The 17,999-nt window shown below is 42.8% G+C and overlaps 2 protein-coding genes across 4 annotated transcripts in view; both read left to right on the top strand.

Annotated features, from left to right (window-relative positions):
- LOC139444735 (uncharacterized) overlaps positions 1 to 8,973 on the top strand; it is a 116,606-nt gene extending 107,633 nt beyond the window's left edge. For all 3 annotated transcript variants that reach the window (XM_071225669.1, XM_071225670.1, XM_071225668.1), the window contains exons 11-17: positions 1,200 to 1,427; positions 2,751 to 2,790; positions 3,548 to 3,645; positions 4,190 to 4,314; positions 5,112 to 5,380; positions 6,710 to 6,779; positions 7,888 to 8,973. In XM_071225669.1, coding sequence (XP_071081770.1) covers positions 1,200 to 1,427; positions 2,751 to 2,790; positions 3,548 to 3,645; positions 4,190 to 4,314; positions 5,112 to 5,380; positions 6,710 to 6,779; positions 7,888 to 8,578 — 1,521 coding nt within the window. In that variant the 3' untranslated portion in view covers positions 8,579 to 8,973. The remainder of the gene's footprint in view (positions 1 to 1,199; positions 1,428 to 2,750; positions 2,791 to 3,547; positions 3,646 to 4,189; positions 4,315 to 5,111; positions 5,381 to 6,709; positions 6,780 to 7,887) is intronic.
- A 6,680-nt stretch (positions 8,974 to 15,653) lies between these two features.
- Positions 15,654 to 17,999, top strand: part of LOC139445285 (uncharacterized) — a 59,456-nt gene continuing 57,110 nt past the window's right edge. Inside the window, exon 1 of the mRNA XM_071226417.1 lies at positions 15,654 to 15,840. The gene's annotated coding sequence lies outside the window, so the exon portion shown is untranslated. The remainder of the gene's footprint in view (positions 15,841 to 17,999) is intronic.

Genomic DNA, 17,999 nt, shown 5'->3' with positions numbered 1-17,999 from the left:
AGGCAGTTGCCAGCATCCCCGTATTTTCATCCTCATCGTATATTTATAACCATGGTATTAGGTTTATCTGTATGATGAATAGGTGGACACTGGATTTACCGCGTAACATTGTTTGGAGTTTTCTGATGTAATACAATGATACTCTGACACTTTTCTATCTGGAATATATCTTGAAGGTTTCGATAAAATTAGAAAGTGCGATGGGGATATATTTGATTAATGCGGTCTTTGGGCTCGTTCTAAGGGAGGCAACTCCCTGCGATAACGATATTTGCATTGGTGCAAATAGGAATTTCTGTGTCCCAAGTTCTCCCAAAGTTATGATACTACAGTTACGATTACTGCTGATATTCTCTGTTCTCCCTCAAAATCAAACTGCTACCATTCACACGACTATCACTACTACACTACAATGCAATGATGGCTACTTGTGCTGTTTCTTTTACTACTATTACTAACACTACCATGTCTATGTTGTGACTTCTAGTCCTTTGACTACTTGTTGTTACCCTGTCTGGAGCTCGGCATTAAGAAGCTAAAAAGGGACTGGTCGGCTCGGAGTCAGTAAACTGGGTCTGAGTGGGGTATTCATTTTAAACTGCGGCATGGTATTTCAGTGGGCAACCACAAAACAATCGGCATTAGACCGGACTAGTACAAGCAGCCACACACAAAACACGTGCATATACGTCGCTATATAAGTGCAATAATCTTGGACGCGACGTTAAACTATTTGACTACAAGGGGGTACGGATAGCCAGTCGTATACGGCGCTGCAATTCGCTTTTTCAGAGATTCTTCCCTTAAGCACGCCAGAAACCTATGATTGTGGGTTCGAATCCCGGTTCGCCCCGATTATGTTTCTAGGTTAGTAAGCACCATACCCGTGCTCGTGGGTTTCACCTAAGTGCTAAAGGTCTGAGACCTGCATCACTTCGGGCTTTCCTCCCACACTAAGCTTGCACGCCATGATATAACTGAAATACTGTTCAAAGCGGCGTAAAACTCAACTCACTCACTCTAATGTCTCTTAATTTGAACATTAACCCACTCTCGTTCGAAAAGAGACAAAATATCTGGAATGTGAGATTCTCTGAGAAATCTTCGTGAAGCGTCCTCCTGTCTCCATCTATCTCAACTTCCGGTCCGACATCATGTCAGCGCCCCCTGTATGTGACCCAGTTATGTGTTTCTTCCAGAGTGGTCTGTCCATCACCCTGCCACCAGAGGCGATCGAAGCCGCCAGCAGCATGGGACGTCGGCCTGTTAGGGTCCAGTTTATCGGCTACCGCAAGTCAATGTTTTTTATCCCCTCCGACCGATTCCCAGAAGGACTGGATGACCAGCGTGTCGTCACAACTATCGTGAAGGGTGTAGTGGTCAAGAACCTGTCCGCCCCTATAATCTACAAAATGCGTAATATCGAGGTGAGACACTGCTCCACAGAAGACAGTACAATGTATTGTTTTAGATAAAATTGTTATAGTGAGTAAACAGATTGGGGAGAAACGTTTATCCAACTTTGCAGATGACTGAAAGAAAGGAAGCATCAGTTGTTGTTAATAAAGAGAAACCTATGATTGTGGGTTCGAATCCCGGTTCGCCCCGATTATGTTTCTAGGTTTGTCAGCACCATAACCGTGCTCGTGGGTTTCACCGAAGTGGTAAACGTCTTAGACCTGCATCACTTCGGGCTTTTCTCCCACATTAAGCTGACGCGCCGTGATATAACTGGAATACTGTTAAAAGCGGCGTAAAACCCAACTCACTCACTCACTTTTGATAAAGATACATTTTTTATATCCTAACGTAAATAACGAAAAAGTGAGTTGGTGACTTAAAATTTAAAGTAGCATCGGCTGTATTTCATTCATATCGGGACAAACAGAGATGTTGAATAGTACGTTCATACAATGAAACGTCGTTGCCACGAAGTCTTATGACTCGACATAGTAAAGACTTTGGCATTAGAGTTCCCATCCCGTTACCACGAAGTCCTTTAGCTCGATATAGTTAAAGACTGTGGCATTTAGTTCGAGTCCCCTTCACCATGAAGTCCATAAACTCGATATAAAAGACTGTGTGGCATTTAGTTCGAGTCCCCTTCACCATGAAGTCCATAAACTCGATATAGTTAAAGACTGTGTGGCATTTAGTTCGAGTCCCCTTCACCAAGAAGTCCATAAACTCGATATAGTTAAAGACTGTGTGGCATTTAGTTCGAGTCCCCTTCACCAAGAAGTCCATAAACTCGATATAGTTAAAGACTGTGTGGCATTTAGTTCGAGTCCCCTTCTCCAAGAAGTCCATAAACTCGATATAGTTAAAGACTGTGTGGCATTTAGTTCGAGTCCCCTTCACCATGAAGTCATAAACTGGATATAGTTAAAGACTGTGTGGCATTTAGTTCGAGTCCCCTTCACCATGAAGTCCATAAACTCGATATAGTTCAACCCTGTGTGGCATTTAGTTCGAGTCCCCTTCACCATGAAGTCCATAAACTCGATATAGTTAAAGACTGTGTGGCATTTAGTTCGAGTCCCCTTCAGCATGAAGTCCATAAACTCGATATAGTTCAACCCTGTGGCATTATGGTTCCCGTTGAAAATTGATAGGCATCATGTCTATTATGTACTCCGCTTGTTTCGAATTATGGATAACTCGAAACGTGTTGGATGGTTCCCAGGACCTCGAGTTAACCAGGTGTAACTGTATATTATCAATAACAATGTTATGTATCTGCATTGCAGGCTGGCAGAAATCACTCCTGTGTTTACTGGGACCCAGAAAGTGAGTTGAATTCCATGTCACCCTCATTAATTGACGAGCGCCACTGACAATGACGTCATCGTATTGTGTGTATGCAGATTCTTCCATATCAAATGGAAATCCATACCATTTACTACACAATAAGAGTGTAGTTTCTATTATTGTTTTAATTTGTCAGATTAGTCTTGAGTGCTGAAATAACCCTTTTAATAAAAGAATAAAATAATTTCAAACCTTTCACACATAAAAATATGATAGTGTATTGTTTTAATTTAGAACATATTTATCGATTTATTATAAAATAATTTCAAACCTTTCACACATAAAAAAATGATAGTATATTGTTTTAACTTAGAACATATTTATCGATTTATAATAGAATAATTTCAAATCTTTCACAAATAAAAAAAGATGGTATCTTGTTTTAATTTTGGACATATTTATCGATTTAAAATTGAACCATGTGCAAGGGAGACTACTGCCCCTACCACATGTGAGGTCAGTTGTAGTTTTTCCAAGGTGTAAAAAATATTCACTCGACACTCAGATTTGATCCCATTCATCATATTATGTAACACATTAATAACCATTTTAGTGTTTAAAAAATGGAGCAAAAAACACTTTTTCAAAATCATATCAAAATTTCTCATTTCTAAAAGTAAAGTAGTGTTGTAGGTTTCTCTGCTGCAAAAGGTTCGGTAGAGGTTATAATTGCTGATAATGAAAACACTATGAGAGATTCTGATAATATATAATTCTCTAATTCATGTAATTGCAGATAGGACGTGGTCGTACGACGGCGTGACGACGTTAATGCTCGACGACAACACCACCGAGTGTCACACCAACCATCTCACCAGCTTTGCCATACTCATGGTAAGTGGACAGACACATTTAGAATTTGTGTTTTGAAAAACCCTAAGACATTCATTATTTTACCAGTTCGTTGGATATCACGTTCTGAGACCATTCGTGTACAGTTCATCTATGACCCATCAACCAGAGGTCGTCAAGAGTGCCAGAAACCTATGATCGTGGGTTCGAATCCAAAATTCGTCCTGATTATGTATCTAGGTTTGTCAGCACCATTACCGTGCTCTCATCAAAGTGGTAAACGTCTGTGGGTTTTCCTTCACATCAAGCTGATGTAACTAATACTGTTTAAACGGTTTTAAACCCAACTCACAATAACCCGTGATTAGCAATATTTTAACAATGTACAGTAAACTACGTTTATAACGAATACGCTTATAACGAAATAACGGATTTGACGAACTTATGTTTTTGTCCCGGCCACTGCTGTGTATATGCTATACATATGCTTATACCGAACTACGGTTATAACGAACTAAAATTAGTGGCTACTTTGAGTTCGTTATAACCGTAGTTTACTGTACAGCAACCACTCCGTTGATTCCAGGACCCGAACCCCGCCCACCCGTCGCCCGTTATACACGAGCAGATCCTGACCTACATCTCCTACGTCGGCTGCGCCATCTCCCTCATCGGCCTCATCCTCACCATCCTCACATACGGGCTCTTCAGGTAAGGAGCGGTCGGGTAGCCTAGTGGTTAAAGCGTTCGCTCGTCACGTCGAAGACCTGGGTTCGATTCCCGACATGGGTACAATGTGTGAAGGCCATTTCTGGTGTCCCCCGCTGGATATCGCTGGGATAGTGCTTGAAGCGCAGTAAAACCATACTCACTCACTCATTCTTCAGGTAAACGAGACTAGTAGCTGTGGAAGTGACCCGTAAAGATCCGTCTTAAACAAGTAACGTTGATGACAAAACGACTGGGAAATTTATACTACTTGCCAAGTCTGGTAAAGGTTTTCACAAATTCTATCAAATTGAATTGAAAAACCCGATTCATCTACTTGACCCATCATATAACACGTTTATAAATCGACATATTCACCAAAAGATATTTTTTGTTATCAATTATTCAGTAATTAAAGACGTTTACAGAGTCTATACTACAGTCAAACCTGATTGTCTGGAATTCGTAAGTGTCTAATTCCAGGTTGTGTCGAACTCACAGTCCGTCCTCGGCAAACTCATACAGAGACATTTTTTTCAGTATTTTAACACGAATTTGTCAAGCTGGGGCCCGTCCCACAAACCGATCTTATCGCTACGATCTTCTCAAGTATGTGTTCAAGCATGGAGTTACTATCGTCTTAGCACTATAATCGGTTGGTGGAACTGGGACCTGGATGTGTCGAATTTCCGGTTGTCTCGAACTCAATTCATATAGTTCCTAGAGTTAAAACTATATTAATGTAAATCTTCAGAAATAGTATTGGTTTTTTAATTCGAAGTATATATTTGTGTTACCAGATGTATGAACAAAGACAAGTCGGGAAAGATCCTGCTGAATCTCTGCGCTTCCATGCTGCTGATGAACGTCGCCTTCCTCATGGGCGCCCAGAGCTCCACCACTTACGGCGAGCAGCTGTGCATGGGCGTCGCAGTGTTACTGCACTACTTCCTGCTTACGACGTTGATGTGGATGCTGGTTGAGGCGGTGGAGATGTACCAAGCCCTCGTCACCGTGTTTGCCAAATATGCTAGGTTCTACATGATCAAGCGATGCGTTGTTGCATGGGGTAGGTCAATTGTATATCAGGGAGTGTTGGTTTTACGCCGCATCAGTTAGGAGATAAACTGTGTAAATTTAAAGGCACTAAATAAAATTTGGAACCGAACGCGCAGTGTGAGGTTGCAAATGTTAAATGTTTGATTTAGATCTCTTTGTAGATTTCTATCGTAATTTCTGAATGAAATGTATTGCCAGACATCCTTTAAATATCAGCAACCGCAATTTTGCTTTTGTAACCAATACAAAATCGAGTATTTTCCAAATTCACGGTAGAATCCAGATTTATCATGGCGACATGTAAATTTATAAACGATTCTGGGCAAGGTAAGCCAGTGGTTGCAGCGTGATCAACGCCCAACGTCATCAGTCACGTCAACCTGACAATCGATCCTCTTTAAAGTGTCGTTCTCACGAGAAGCATTCCCCACGCGGATCAGCCAGAGAGTCAGTTTTTAAACGTTGGGGGCCCCGTTCCACAGAGAGCAAACATGATCGCAACTCCCATACTTTTACAAAGACTTACGACAGCACTGGCGCTAAGATCGCTCTGTGTAACGGGGCCCTTGTCTGTAATGTTACAGCTGGACATGCTGGTGTTCGACAGTAGTGGTCGACAGCATGAGCACCATCCATCGGTACCGTCCGATCACACACACACAGCCAGTTGAGAATTGCTACTTTTAGTCGACTACATGTGATACTGACATGATGTTTACATATTTACGTGATATTTACATAATATTTGCTCGATATCGACATATTTACATGATATTTACACGATATCGACGTTATATTTACATGATATCGACGTGATATTTACACGATATCGACGTGATATTTACACGATATCGACGTGATATTGACACGATATCGACGTGATAGTTACATGATATCGACGTGATAGTTACATGATATCGACGTGATAGTTACATAATATCGACGTGACAGTTACATTATATCGACGTGATAGTTACGTGATATCGACGTGATAGTTACACGAAATCGACGTGATATTGACACGATATCGACGTGATAGTTACGTGATATCGACGTGATAGTTACACGAAATCGACGTGATAGTTACATGATATCGACGTGACAGTTACATTATATCGACGTGATAGTTACACGATATCGACGTGATAGTTACATGATATCGACGTGATAGTTACATGATATCGACGTGATATTTACACGATATCGACGTGATATTTACACTATATTGACATGATATTTATGCGATATCGACATGATATTTACATGATATCGACATGATATTTACATGATATCGACATGATAGTTGCATGATATTAATCTTCGTAAATGTCTCTTCCAGGTGTCCCCGTGGTGATAGTTGTGATCACGCTGTCAGTGGACCTCAATAATTACCGACCCGCATATGACTTGTAAGTACATAAGTGACCTGGGGCTGTGCTTTTTTTTCCATGTTCGTGTGGAGTATTTAAACCTCATCACGGTAACCCCTTAAACACCAGACGGATTTTAACATGAAATGGGAGTACCTAGATCAGTATATATTTACTTGAAAGCATCAGTCTTGGTGAGGGTCGTTTGACGGCGTTGTCAACAATATTACTACAATAGCATGGCGTACTGACATCACATTGTCAGCAACAGATCTGGACCCGTGAAGATCCGGGGTAGAATTATAGGTCTTCAGCAACCCATGCTCGTCGTAAAAAGCTATTCTGTATGTCGTAAGAGACGACTAACGGGATCGGGTGGTCAGACTCGCTGACTTGGTTGATGCAGGTCATCGTATCCCAATTGCGTAATGTTATTTACTCGGTTGTCTGGTCAAGACTTGATTATTTCCAGGCCGCCGTCATGTAGCTGGAATATTGCTGAGTGCGGCGTTAAACAACAAACAAACAGACAAAGTAACAGTGCTGCTATTTTAGGGCGTAGTAAGTCATATTAAAACTCTTTCACCGCATAGTCAGCAACATGACAGCTCTATAATGATATCATTGCTGCGACAGCATGGCGAATTTCGCCACATAAAAATATAAGGGCGTAATAAGTAATATTACTTCAATATCACAGCGTCCTGGTGATATAAAAACGCGTTGAAGAGATTCGGTCGGGTAGCCAAGTGGTTAAAGCGAAGACCCGGGTTCGATTCCCGACATGGGTATAATGTGTGAAACCCATTTCTGGTGTCCCCCGCCGTGATATTGCTGGAATATTGCTAAAAGCGGCGTAAAACCATACTCACTCACTCAGTCAGTGGGCTAGCACTATAAAACCAGTACTAGTACAAGCAGCCACACACACATACGCGATATAAGTGCAATAATCTTGAACGCGACGTTCAATTTCGTTTCACCTACGATTATGATCCTTTGTTTGTCAGCGTCAAACTCACGCTCGTGAGCGGTAAACATGACCAAACATAAAAGACCTGCGTCTTTCCTCAATTAAAGCTGACACACATTATAACTCAAAGGGACGTTAAACCCCAAGTGACTGAAACACTCTTCATCATTGCAGCTGCTTCATCTCCCAGGCCAACAAGGTGGCATACTACGTCTCCCTCGTCGGCCCCGGCTGCCTCATCGTCCTCGTCAACACCATCGTCTTCATCATGGTGGCCAGGGTCATCCTCAAGCCTCGTTTTCAACAACAGCAGCGCGAGGACAAGGAACACGTGACCCCCGCCCAGGTGCGCGGAGCCTTCACAGTCATGATTCTCCTTGGTGTCACGTGGGTGTTTGGACCAATCGCAGTCAACGAAGCCAGGGTCGTCTTCAACTATCTTTTCTGCATCCTCAACTCACTGCAAGGATTCTTCATCTTCGTATTCCGGTGCCTCTACAACCCAGAGGCGCGACTCGCCTGGATCCAGCTGATAAAGACAGGTACCCTCAAAACCAGAAGAGGTCCAATCAAATCTGTCTACTCCGAGACCTCGTCGAAAGGAGATCACTCCAAATCCAGAACTAACGTCCATTTCGGTGGCACTCTCAAATCCAACGTCATGCAATCCAATGGCTGGCACCACCCTAAGCTGAACGGACTGCAATCCGAAAACGGTTCTGTGCGAAATGACAACCAGTACTTCGGCGACGATAAAAATTCTGAGGACCAAGTTTTTCACACAAAAGATTACGTGTATTTAGACAATAACACCCCACCCACTCGAACCAGCGACATGTGTGAAGACGGCTTCACCCACTTGTAGAACCAGTTGAAGCGTCTTCATAGAAACCGTTTCGAACTCTCAACATCATTTTGAAGAGAAGGAGGATAAGTCGTTGACTAATCGTACAATGAGCGGATTCCTTGACGCTGTGAGGAGTCAAGTATTGTGTATATTATGCCACGGCAATGAATGGTGCAATGTATCTGAGCTGTGAACTTTGGACTTGAAGTCACATACAAGGGGAGATAACTCTCTCAGATACCATTCAACGGGAAGCACATGTTCCAGGTCCCAGGAACCGAATGTGGGCTTGTCTGTACATATTCCGTTAATGTATTTCATTGTGTCACTCTGTTCTGTGTGTGTACATTGTATTGTTTGAGACAATCACGTCATGGAAAACTTAAAATGAGCATTGAATTTCCTTCACATTGAATTTCCTTCACATTGAATTTCTAACCTTCATTAACGACCTTATATACATTTGAATAATTACACCATGTAAATTATGTACATAAAAAAAACTTACGTCATTGATCATAAATGCGCTTGTCCAATGTATTTTACAGACGATATACTTAAATACAGAGTGAACACATAAAAAAACAGATAAAAAAGATCGTCCCTTATTGTTAACTTATCTTTAATATTGTGATTTTCCCGTAATATTTACAATTGTGCTTTAGATAACTTTGTCAATATTGAAATTATGAAAACATTCGATGGTGTAATAATGAGAATTGACACATTCATTTTAATTTTGCAAACATAAGTCCTATCCCTTTCTACCACACCCTTTACAGTGAAACCTCTCTAGTCTGGACACTGTTAATCCGGGCCCGCGACTACTGCGGGGAACGTCGATATATGACCAAAGGACTTCCCCCGTACCCATGATTCCTTAATCCGGTCATTGTTTTCACTACTTAATGTGCAGTCCGGATTAATGAGGTTTAACTTTATACATACTATTGACCACGCAATCTCCAAAGGAAAACATGATATTAACCTAACCTTGCCTCTTGGTTGTCGCCATAGTTTTGCAATCATACGTTGTTGGACAACACTGCCATTACATATACTGGAATCCCAAGACTATCCATCTATTTCTGTTCTATATTCCCATTTATATTTTCTGGATTTATTTCTTAACATTCTCAGACATGCCAGTGTTTCATCCATCACCATAACACACGGCCCAATCTTCATCCCATGCTATCGGTTAATGTGAACATGAGCAATGCTGAGCGCTCCAAGAGAGTTAAATTGTATTTGCTTTAGTTTTCGAATTATATATTCGGGACTGTCCAAGCGTCTTGCTAACTCGACTTCGCACTGTTCCTCATCCTCATCCTCATCACATCTAGTATTACTGCTGGAGAAACTCATGCCAAACATTGATGAAATCCTTGTCGGGTCATAACATAGGATTTGTACAGAGATGCCATTTTATATGCATAATTTATTTATCCTTTGTTGAAATAAATGTTTACTTCTCAAACTGTGCTCTTGTGTGCTCATGGTTATTTTGGAGGCGACCGCCTCCGTGGTCTAGTGGTAGAGCGTCCGCCCGGAGAGCGGAAGGTCCGGGGTTCGATCCCCGGCCGCGTCATACCAAAAGACGTTAAAAGATGGTATTTGTTGTTACCCTGTCTGCCGCTCGGCATTAAGGGGCTTAAACAAGGACTGGTCGGCTCGGAGTCAGTATACTGTGTCTGAGTGGGGTATTCATGTTAAACTGCGGCATGGTATCTCAGTGAGCTAGCACTATAAATCGGCAACATTACGGACTAGTACACACACACACACACACACACACACACACACGTGCATGCACGTCTCTATATGAGTGCAATAATCCTGGACGCGACGTTAATTTTACCCAATTTCACCTCACCTTTTTTGTAGGCACGGATGGCCCAGTTGTCGCAAAATGATCGTGGGTTCGAATCCCATACCATGCTTATGGGTCTCACCGAATGATGAACATACAGTCTAGGTCCAGATGATGTGTCATCACGGATTGAGTTCTTGACAATTGGTAAAAACTCCTTCTCCCTTTCACTGGGGTAGGAAACAGCAGATGATATTAGACAGACAGTAACTGTTATACAAAAGACAAATATCTGGCCTGACACGGTTTCAAAGTACCAGGCGTGGGTAGGAGAAAGAAGTATCTCATTGAACAGGCAGGTGCGGTCGGGTAGCCTAGTGGTTAAAGCGTTCGGTCGTCACGCCGAAGACCTGGGTTCGATTCCCGACATGGGTACAATGTGTGAAGCCCATTTCCGGTGTCCCCCGCCGTGATATTGCTGGAATATTGCTAAAAGCGGCGTAAAACCATACTCACTCACTCACTCATGGAACAGGCAAAATGGCGTAATGTCCTGAGTTATACGTGAGAGGTATGCGTGTGAGTTATAGACGAGTTATGTACGTGAGTTTTGTACATAAGTTATGTACGTGAGTGCTGTGTGTGCACACGTAAGATGTACGTGACGAGCAAACATTTTAAGCATGAGCCTCATGGTTCTAAAACTGATGCGAGTATTCGCACACGCACGCACACGCACATGTACATACACATACACATACACGCACATACATTGACGCACGCAAGCACGCACGCGCACGCACGCACACACACACACACACACTCACTTGGTTCCTTAGACGTCATCTTTGTTAATTCAAGCGCTAGTTTATTGTTTAATTGTGTGATGCCTCTGCATCACCCCGGGATCTGTCTTGCTGCTTGTTTTCAATGACCGCCTCCGTGGTCTAGTGGTAGAGCGTCCGCCCGGCGTCATACCAAAAGACGTTAAAAGATGGTACTTGTTGTTACCCTTATAACCATTGCTTGTTTGTTGTATTCACAGCCACCATCAGACTTTCTTTTGCCCGTCGGTTTATGTTCACGAGGGTTCGATTCCCAGCCGCGTCATACCAAAAGACGTTAAAAGATGGTACTTGTTGTTACCCTGTCTGGAGCTCGGCATTAAGGGGCTTAAACAAGGACTGGTCGGCTCGGAGTCAGTATACTGTGTCTGAGTGGGGTATTCATGTTAAACTGCGGCATGGTATCTCAGTGAGATAGCACTATAAATCGGCATCAGTCTGGACTAGTACAAGCAGCCACACACACACACGTGCATATAAGTGCAAAAATCTTGGACGCGACGTTAAACCCCATTTCACCTCACCTTGTTTTCAATAGCGCACCACTTTCTCGTCCATCAAATGTAAATGTTTCAAAGATTGCTCTCGATAGGTCAACAGATGGACCAGGGTGCCGTAACCTTGTGGGTTTAGCCGTTTGCACGCAACGCCGCTGATGAAAGCCGGTCGTTGCTTCCCACACCGTGACGTTTTAGGTTTTGGCTGCAGTGTTTATGGACGTTCAGATCAGGGCTTTCAACTTATTAAGTGAGATTTTACGCCTTCTTCAGCAGTATTGCCGCAACACAGCGGGGAAGTGAGGTGAGGTGAAATTGTGTTTAACGTCGCGTTGATTGCAATCATATAGCGACGTGTGTGTGTGTGTGTGTTTGTTTGTCTGAGTGCGTGCGTGCGTGCGTGCGTGCGTGTGCGCGCACATGACGACATGACGTACCTCTGCGTTCAGCAGCGAGAAGGTGAACACCTTCTCCAGGATATTTGTAAAATTAACCAGTTGGTCAGCGTCAATATGTTAGGGGTTATAGGTCAGTGATTTCAACTCGTTCAGCGTCGGTCCAGTCGCCAGCAGTCCATACTAGATACTAGGGGCTGCTAGTACTAGTTCTAATAGTGCTAGCCAACTGAGATACCTAACTATACTAGCCCACTGAGATACTGCAGTTTAACCAGGGTACTCCATTATTATGCACCATTATTTTTACATTTAAATGTCTCGTCGTGGCACTTGTGTCTCGTGACAGTGATTGGGTGAGTGAGTTGGGTTTAACGCCGCTTTTAACAGTATTCCAGTTATATCACGGCGGGTCAGCTTAATGTGGGAGGAAAGCCCGAAGTGATGCAGTTCTCAGACTTTTATCACTTCGGTGAAACCCACGAGCACGGGTATGGTGCTGACAAACCTAGAAACATAATCGGGGCGAACCGGGATTCGAACCCACAATCATGTCTGGCGTGCCCAAGGGACACAACTCTGCACAGCGAATTGCGGCGCCTTAGACGACTGGGCCACCCGTGCCCCCTGTATCGTTACAGGGTTGACTTTCAAAACGTTCTAGGCGCGTTCGTTCCGTGTATTGAAACGGAATCGTTTTCTTTAAATATGTCATGGGCATTTTATGAGCGATTCAACTGTATAAGGTGGAGTTGATATGTATATGAGATTCTGTTTAAATGTACCATATATATGTTTTACCGTTATCAAAACTATTGCGATTTATACATAATGTATACGATCCGTGAAGATCCGGGGTAGAATAGGTCATTAGCAACCAATGCTTGCCGTAAAAGGCGACTTTGCTTGTCGTAAGAGGCGATTGTCTGGTCCATACCGCCGTCATATTGCTGGAATATTGCTGAGTGCGGCGTTAAACAACAAACAAACAAACATAATGTATACATATATACGTTGCGGTATTATTCTTAAACATCAATTCCCACAAAACGTTCATCATTTGCTTATATAGCTGTCGTGAACATAAAGTGGTTAGGTGAAATGGGGTTTAACGTCGCATCCAAGATTTTTGCACTTATATAGCGACGTGCATGTACGTGTATGTGTGTGTGTGTGTGTGGCTGCTTGTACTAGTCCGGACTGATGCCGATTTATAGTGCTAGCCCACTGAGATACCATGTCGCAGTTTAACATGAATATCCCACTCAGACACAGTGTACTTACTCCGAGCCGACAAGTCCTTGTTTAAGCCCCTTAATGCCGAGCGCCAGACAGGGTAACAACAAGTACCATCTTTTAACGTCTTTTGCTATGACGCGGCCGGGGATCGAACCCCGGCCCTTCCGCTCTCCGGGCGGACGCTCGTGAACATAAACCGACGGGCAAAAGAAAGTCTGATGGTGGCTGAGAACACAACAAACAAGCAATGGTTATTAGACGGTGATGTGTTTAATACGGTATGTGTATGCTAGGTTGGTATTATTATATACAGTTGATTTAATCTATTTTCTATGGAAGGATGTATTGTTCGACCCGTGGAGATCCGGGGTAGAACTAGTCATCAGCAACCTATTCTTTATCGTAAAGATCAGGCTTATTGACTTGCTTGATGCATGTCGTCGTATCCCAGTTCGATTTCCCGGTTGGCCCCGATTATGTTTCTAGGTTTGTCAGCACCATACCCGTGCTCGTCGGTTTTGCCAAAGTCGTGAACGTCTGAGACCTGCATCACTTCGGGATTTCCTTCAACATTAAGCTGACACGCCGTGATATAACTGGAATACTGTTTAAAGAGGCGTTAAACCCAACTCACTCACTCGCTCTTAGACGTCACAGATGATAATACACCACATGACAAGCAGTAGTCACGGGTTTGCCGTAATTACTTAAAGTACTCTTTTATTGAGTAGATTAACGTAGATTACATGTATGATGTAGGTAGTTGTCTGTAAGTTGGGACATGCAGCTGGTTTAAACTATCTTATATCCAAGATCAAGCATGTACCTATAGCTGAAAGATCAAAACTGGAGGATAAATGTTTCAATGTAAATATAATTCAAAAGTGAAGACAAGAAATGTGTTCGAATACTGCAAATATTCGTCTTAATGAACGTTCTGTTTGACTTGCGTATTGCGTGGTTGGCTTGTTTGTTGTTTAAAGCCGCACTCAGCAATATTCCAGCTATATGACGGCGGCCTGTAAATAATCGAGTCTAGACCAGACACTCCAGTGATTGACATCATGAGCATCGATCCACGCAGTTGGGATGACATGCATCAACCAAGTCAGCGAGCCTGACCACCCGATCCCGTTAGTCGCCTTTTACGACAAGCATAGTCGCCTTTTACGGCAAGCATGGGTTGCTGAAGACCTATTCTACCCCGGATCTTCACGGGTCGCGTGTTGTGTGAAGATCGTGTGACCTTGACGGCGATGAACGTCTGAGGTTATGTCCTGCCTGTGGTGTTCTACCTGTGGTGTTCTACCTGTTGTGTTCTACCTGAGGTGTTCTACACGTGGTGTTCTACCACGTGCACTGTTCAAATCAATGAAATCTGCAAACCGTAGGGATTCCAGGAGAGGCCCCAAACTATTGAAGCCTAGTAGTGCCACAATCTAAACAACTTATCTTGGTAGATGGTACTTTCATGTATGTAGATTATACTTATATCTAAGTAGAAGATACTTATATCTAAGTAGATGATACTTTCGTCTACGTAGAAGATACTCATATATAGGTGGATGATACTTGCATCTACCTAGATGATCTTATAATATACGTAGAACATCACCTGCCATCGAATTATCAACTTTTCTAACAATATTTTCTCGAGTAATATACAGTTCCAATCCGATTATATATATCCTTGTGCTTAATTTAAAATGACCGATTTGTTTAACTTTCTACCTTGACATGTCTTTATTGAGGTATTATCTAAACATTAAATTAAGTAAATCTTCATTTCAGTGTGTCGAAGTTACTGGAGAATGACACACGCCACACTCTCTTACAACCGTAATATTGAGAAGAGAGCACAAAGTTTTCACCAAAATAACAAATTTGGCCGACTTTAAAAAACAGTCTAACAACATTGTGAACGTACTTCATGAATGCTACTCAATCGCAAGTCATCCCAGAGAATTAATGCAGTTGATGTCGGTTTGAGTCATCCCTGTAACAAGATCCGGATCCCCCGATATCGGGGCCGTGTAATAATGCCTCCCCGGGCACCGATGAAGCTGACAAAAACATTGATGAACGTTAACTGTCGCCTATCAAGACAGCCAATGACACATATCTCAACATGCTTTGGAGAAAGTGGTAGCCAATCTCATAATAGTATTTCTTCAGTCCCCATACGATTAATTGATTTATTAGACTTAGGTTGAAAGTGGGTATTTTTAGCCGAATTCCCCACATCAGTAGCCTGCCCGTTGCTCGCTCTTCCCAAGCCTTTAGCGCAGTCGGAATCAGCTGATCAATACAAGCCCTCATGCTGGAGGGATCCGATGTGAGGGCTTGCCACAAACGCACGATTTTCCAGCTGACGAAGTGGTCATTCTATAACAGCCAGTCCGGTCACTAAGCATCAGTGTTCATCTCCATCACTTCCGGGTTCCTGGAAGTCTTCGAGGGAGGAGCGATCTCACTACGAGCATATTGGAAAGTAAGACTTTATCATTTAAACCTTGGAAGACGGTGTATAGTTTATAGGCTCTACCTGTGTTTATGTACATGCATTTGTTCGTGGGTTATGATACGCTGACGATAGACTTGTATTACGTCCATTGTATGTATGATCAATAACTTAACCTTTACCTCTTGTACCTGGTATACAACCAGTGATTTACACATGTGTGTGTATTGAGTGTGTCTGTACGTAATGATCGATGTCACATCACCTATTGGCAGTCGATAATCTCTGGCGATTGAACATACACCCCCTCATGTCAATGCATGTTTCGAGTAAGACATTTTTTAAATCGGTATTTTATACAGGCTGTCGTCACTCCGCCGTACTGTTTCCAACGTCAGCGAAGTCACAGCCCAGTGCAGATGTGTGAACGATTTTTTTATTATCTTGATTTATGACTGATAACACCATCTTCAAGGTCCATCATCTAGTGCAATGAGAGTGCGGGGAGGGGAGAGGGGGGGGGGGGGGGGGTGGATTCTGCCAGGCTTCATATATACCCAGTATTAAAACAAGTCAGACCAAGTTGCCCCCATTGCTTGTGTACGCTTTTTGATATACAACAGAGACAGTAGGGGAGGGATTCTGCCAGGCTTCATATATACCCTGTATTAATACATGTACGGCCAACTTGCCCCCATTGCTTGAGTACGCGTGTTGATATACAACAGAGACAGAGGGGAGGGCTACAGATAAAAAAAGAGAGGAGAGATAAAGGTGAAAGGAGAGAAACATGAGAGAGGGAGTTTCCGTCCATAGATTAGAGATTATAGACCATGGGTGGACACAGATTCTAATCTATCGATTGACCCAGATTCTAGACTATTGATTGACCCAGATTCTAGACCTTTGATTGACAAGATTCTAGACCATGGGTGGAAACAGATTTTAGACTTTCGATTGACACAGATTCTAGACTATTGATTGACACAACTTCTAGACCATTGATTGACAAAGATTATAGACTAGTGATTGACAGATATTCTAGACCATTGATTGACACATATTCTAGACTATGGATTGACACAGGTTCTAGACTATGGATTGACGCAGATTCTAGACCATAGATTGACACAGATTGTAGACTGTTGATTAACACACATATGCTAGATCATTGATTGACAAAGATTCTAGACCATTGATTGACACAGATCCTAGACAATGGATTGACTGAGATTCTAGACCATGGACTGACACAGAATCTAGAGCATTAATGGACATATATTCTAGAGCATTGGTGGACATAAATTCTAGATTTTGAATGGACACATACATAATATAGACCTTGAATGGACACATAATTTAGACAGTGAATAGACACATATTGGACCATGCATGGACAGATATTCTAGACTTATATATACATATAAGACACGACTGTCACAATTATTCAGCATTGAATTTGAAACATATGGGAGAATCAATATGAGCAGTGCCGTCAGTAGCATCCATCTAATTACCAGCATCCGACTCAGCAGTCGTCTAATTGCTGCAAGGATCTTCACAATGTGATGCTCCCTTAGCGCATGCCCCCTTCCCCTATAAACGGCTTTGGAAATTGATTGCTGAATGTGATCAAATGATCAGGAGTGGAAGGTATACATCTTTATCCGCTGAGTCACACAGTTCACTCCGCCATTCACCCCTTTCATCCTCCACCGTTGTAAGTGCCCTGTACACGCGACAGTCTCACAGACCGCGGGCAGCACTTCGACAGATAAACAACGTTACAGCAGCATATACTTTGACAGTTCCTCTCCACAGCAGGCTACATACACACTCCCTTGCGACACCAGTTGACTAAAGTAGCCTCCCTTGAGACACCAGTAGGCTACATACACACTCCCTTGAGACACCAGTAGACTACAGATACCCTCCCTTGAGACACCAGTTGGCAACAGATACCCTCCCTTGAGACACCACTAGAATACAGATATCCTCCCTTGAGACACCAGTAGACTACAGATACCCTCCCTTGAGACACCAGTTGGCTACAGATACCCTCTCCTGAGGCACCAGTAGACTACAGATATCCTCCCTTGAGATACCAGTAGACTACATATACTCTCCCTTGAGACACCGGTTGACTACAGATACCCTCCCTTGAGACACCAGTAGACTACAGATACCCT

Source organism: Haliotis cracherodii, unplaced genomic scaffold, assembly GCF_022045235.1.
Source record: "Haliotis cracherodii isolate W230 unplaced genomic scaffold, xgHalCrac1.p SCAF_6, whole genome shotgun sequence".
In the NCBI taxonomy this organism is placed as follows: Eukaryota; Metazoa; Mollusca; class Gastropoda; order Lepetellida; family Haliotidae; genus Haliotis; species Haliotis cracherodii.
The sequence above is the reverse complement of the archived record's forward strand: the minus strand, read 5'-3'. Positions and strand labels throughout refer to the sequence as shown.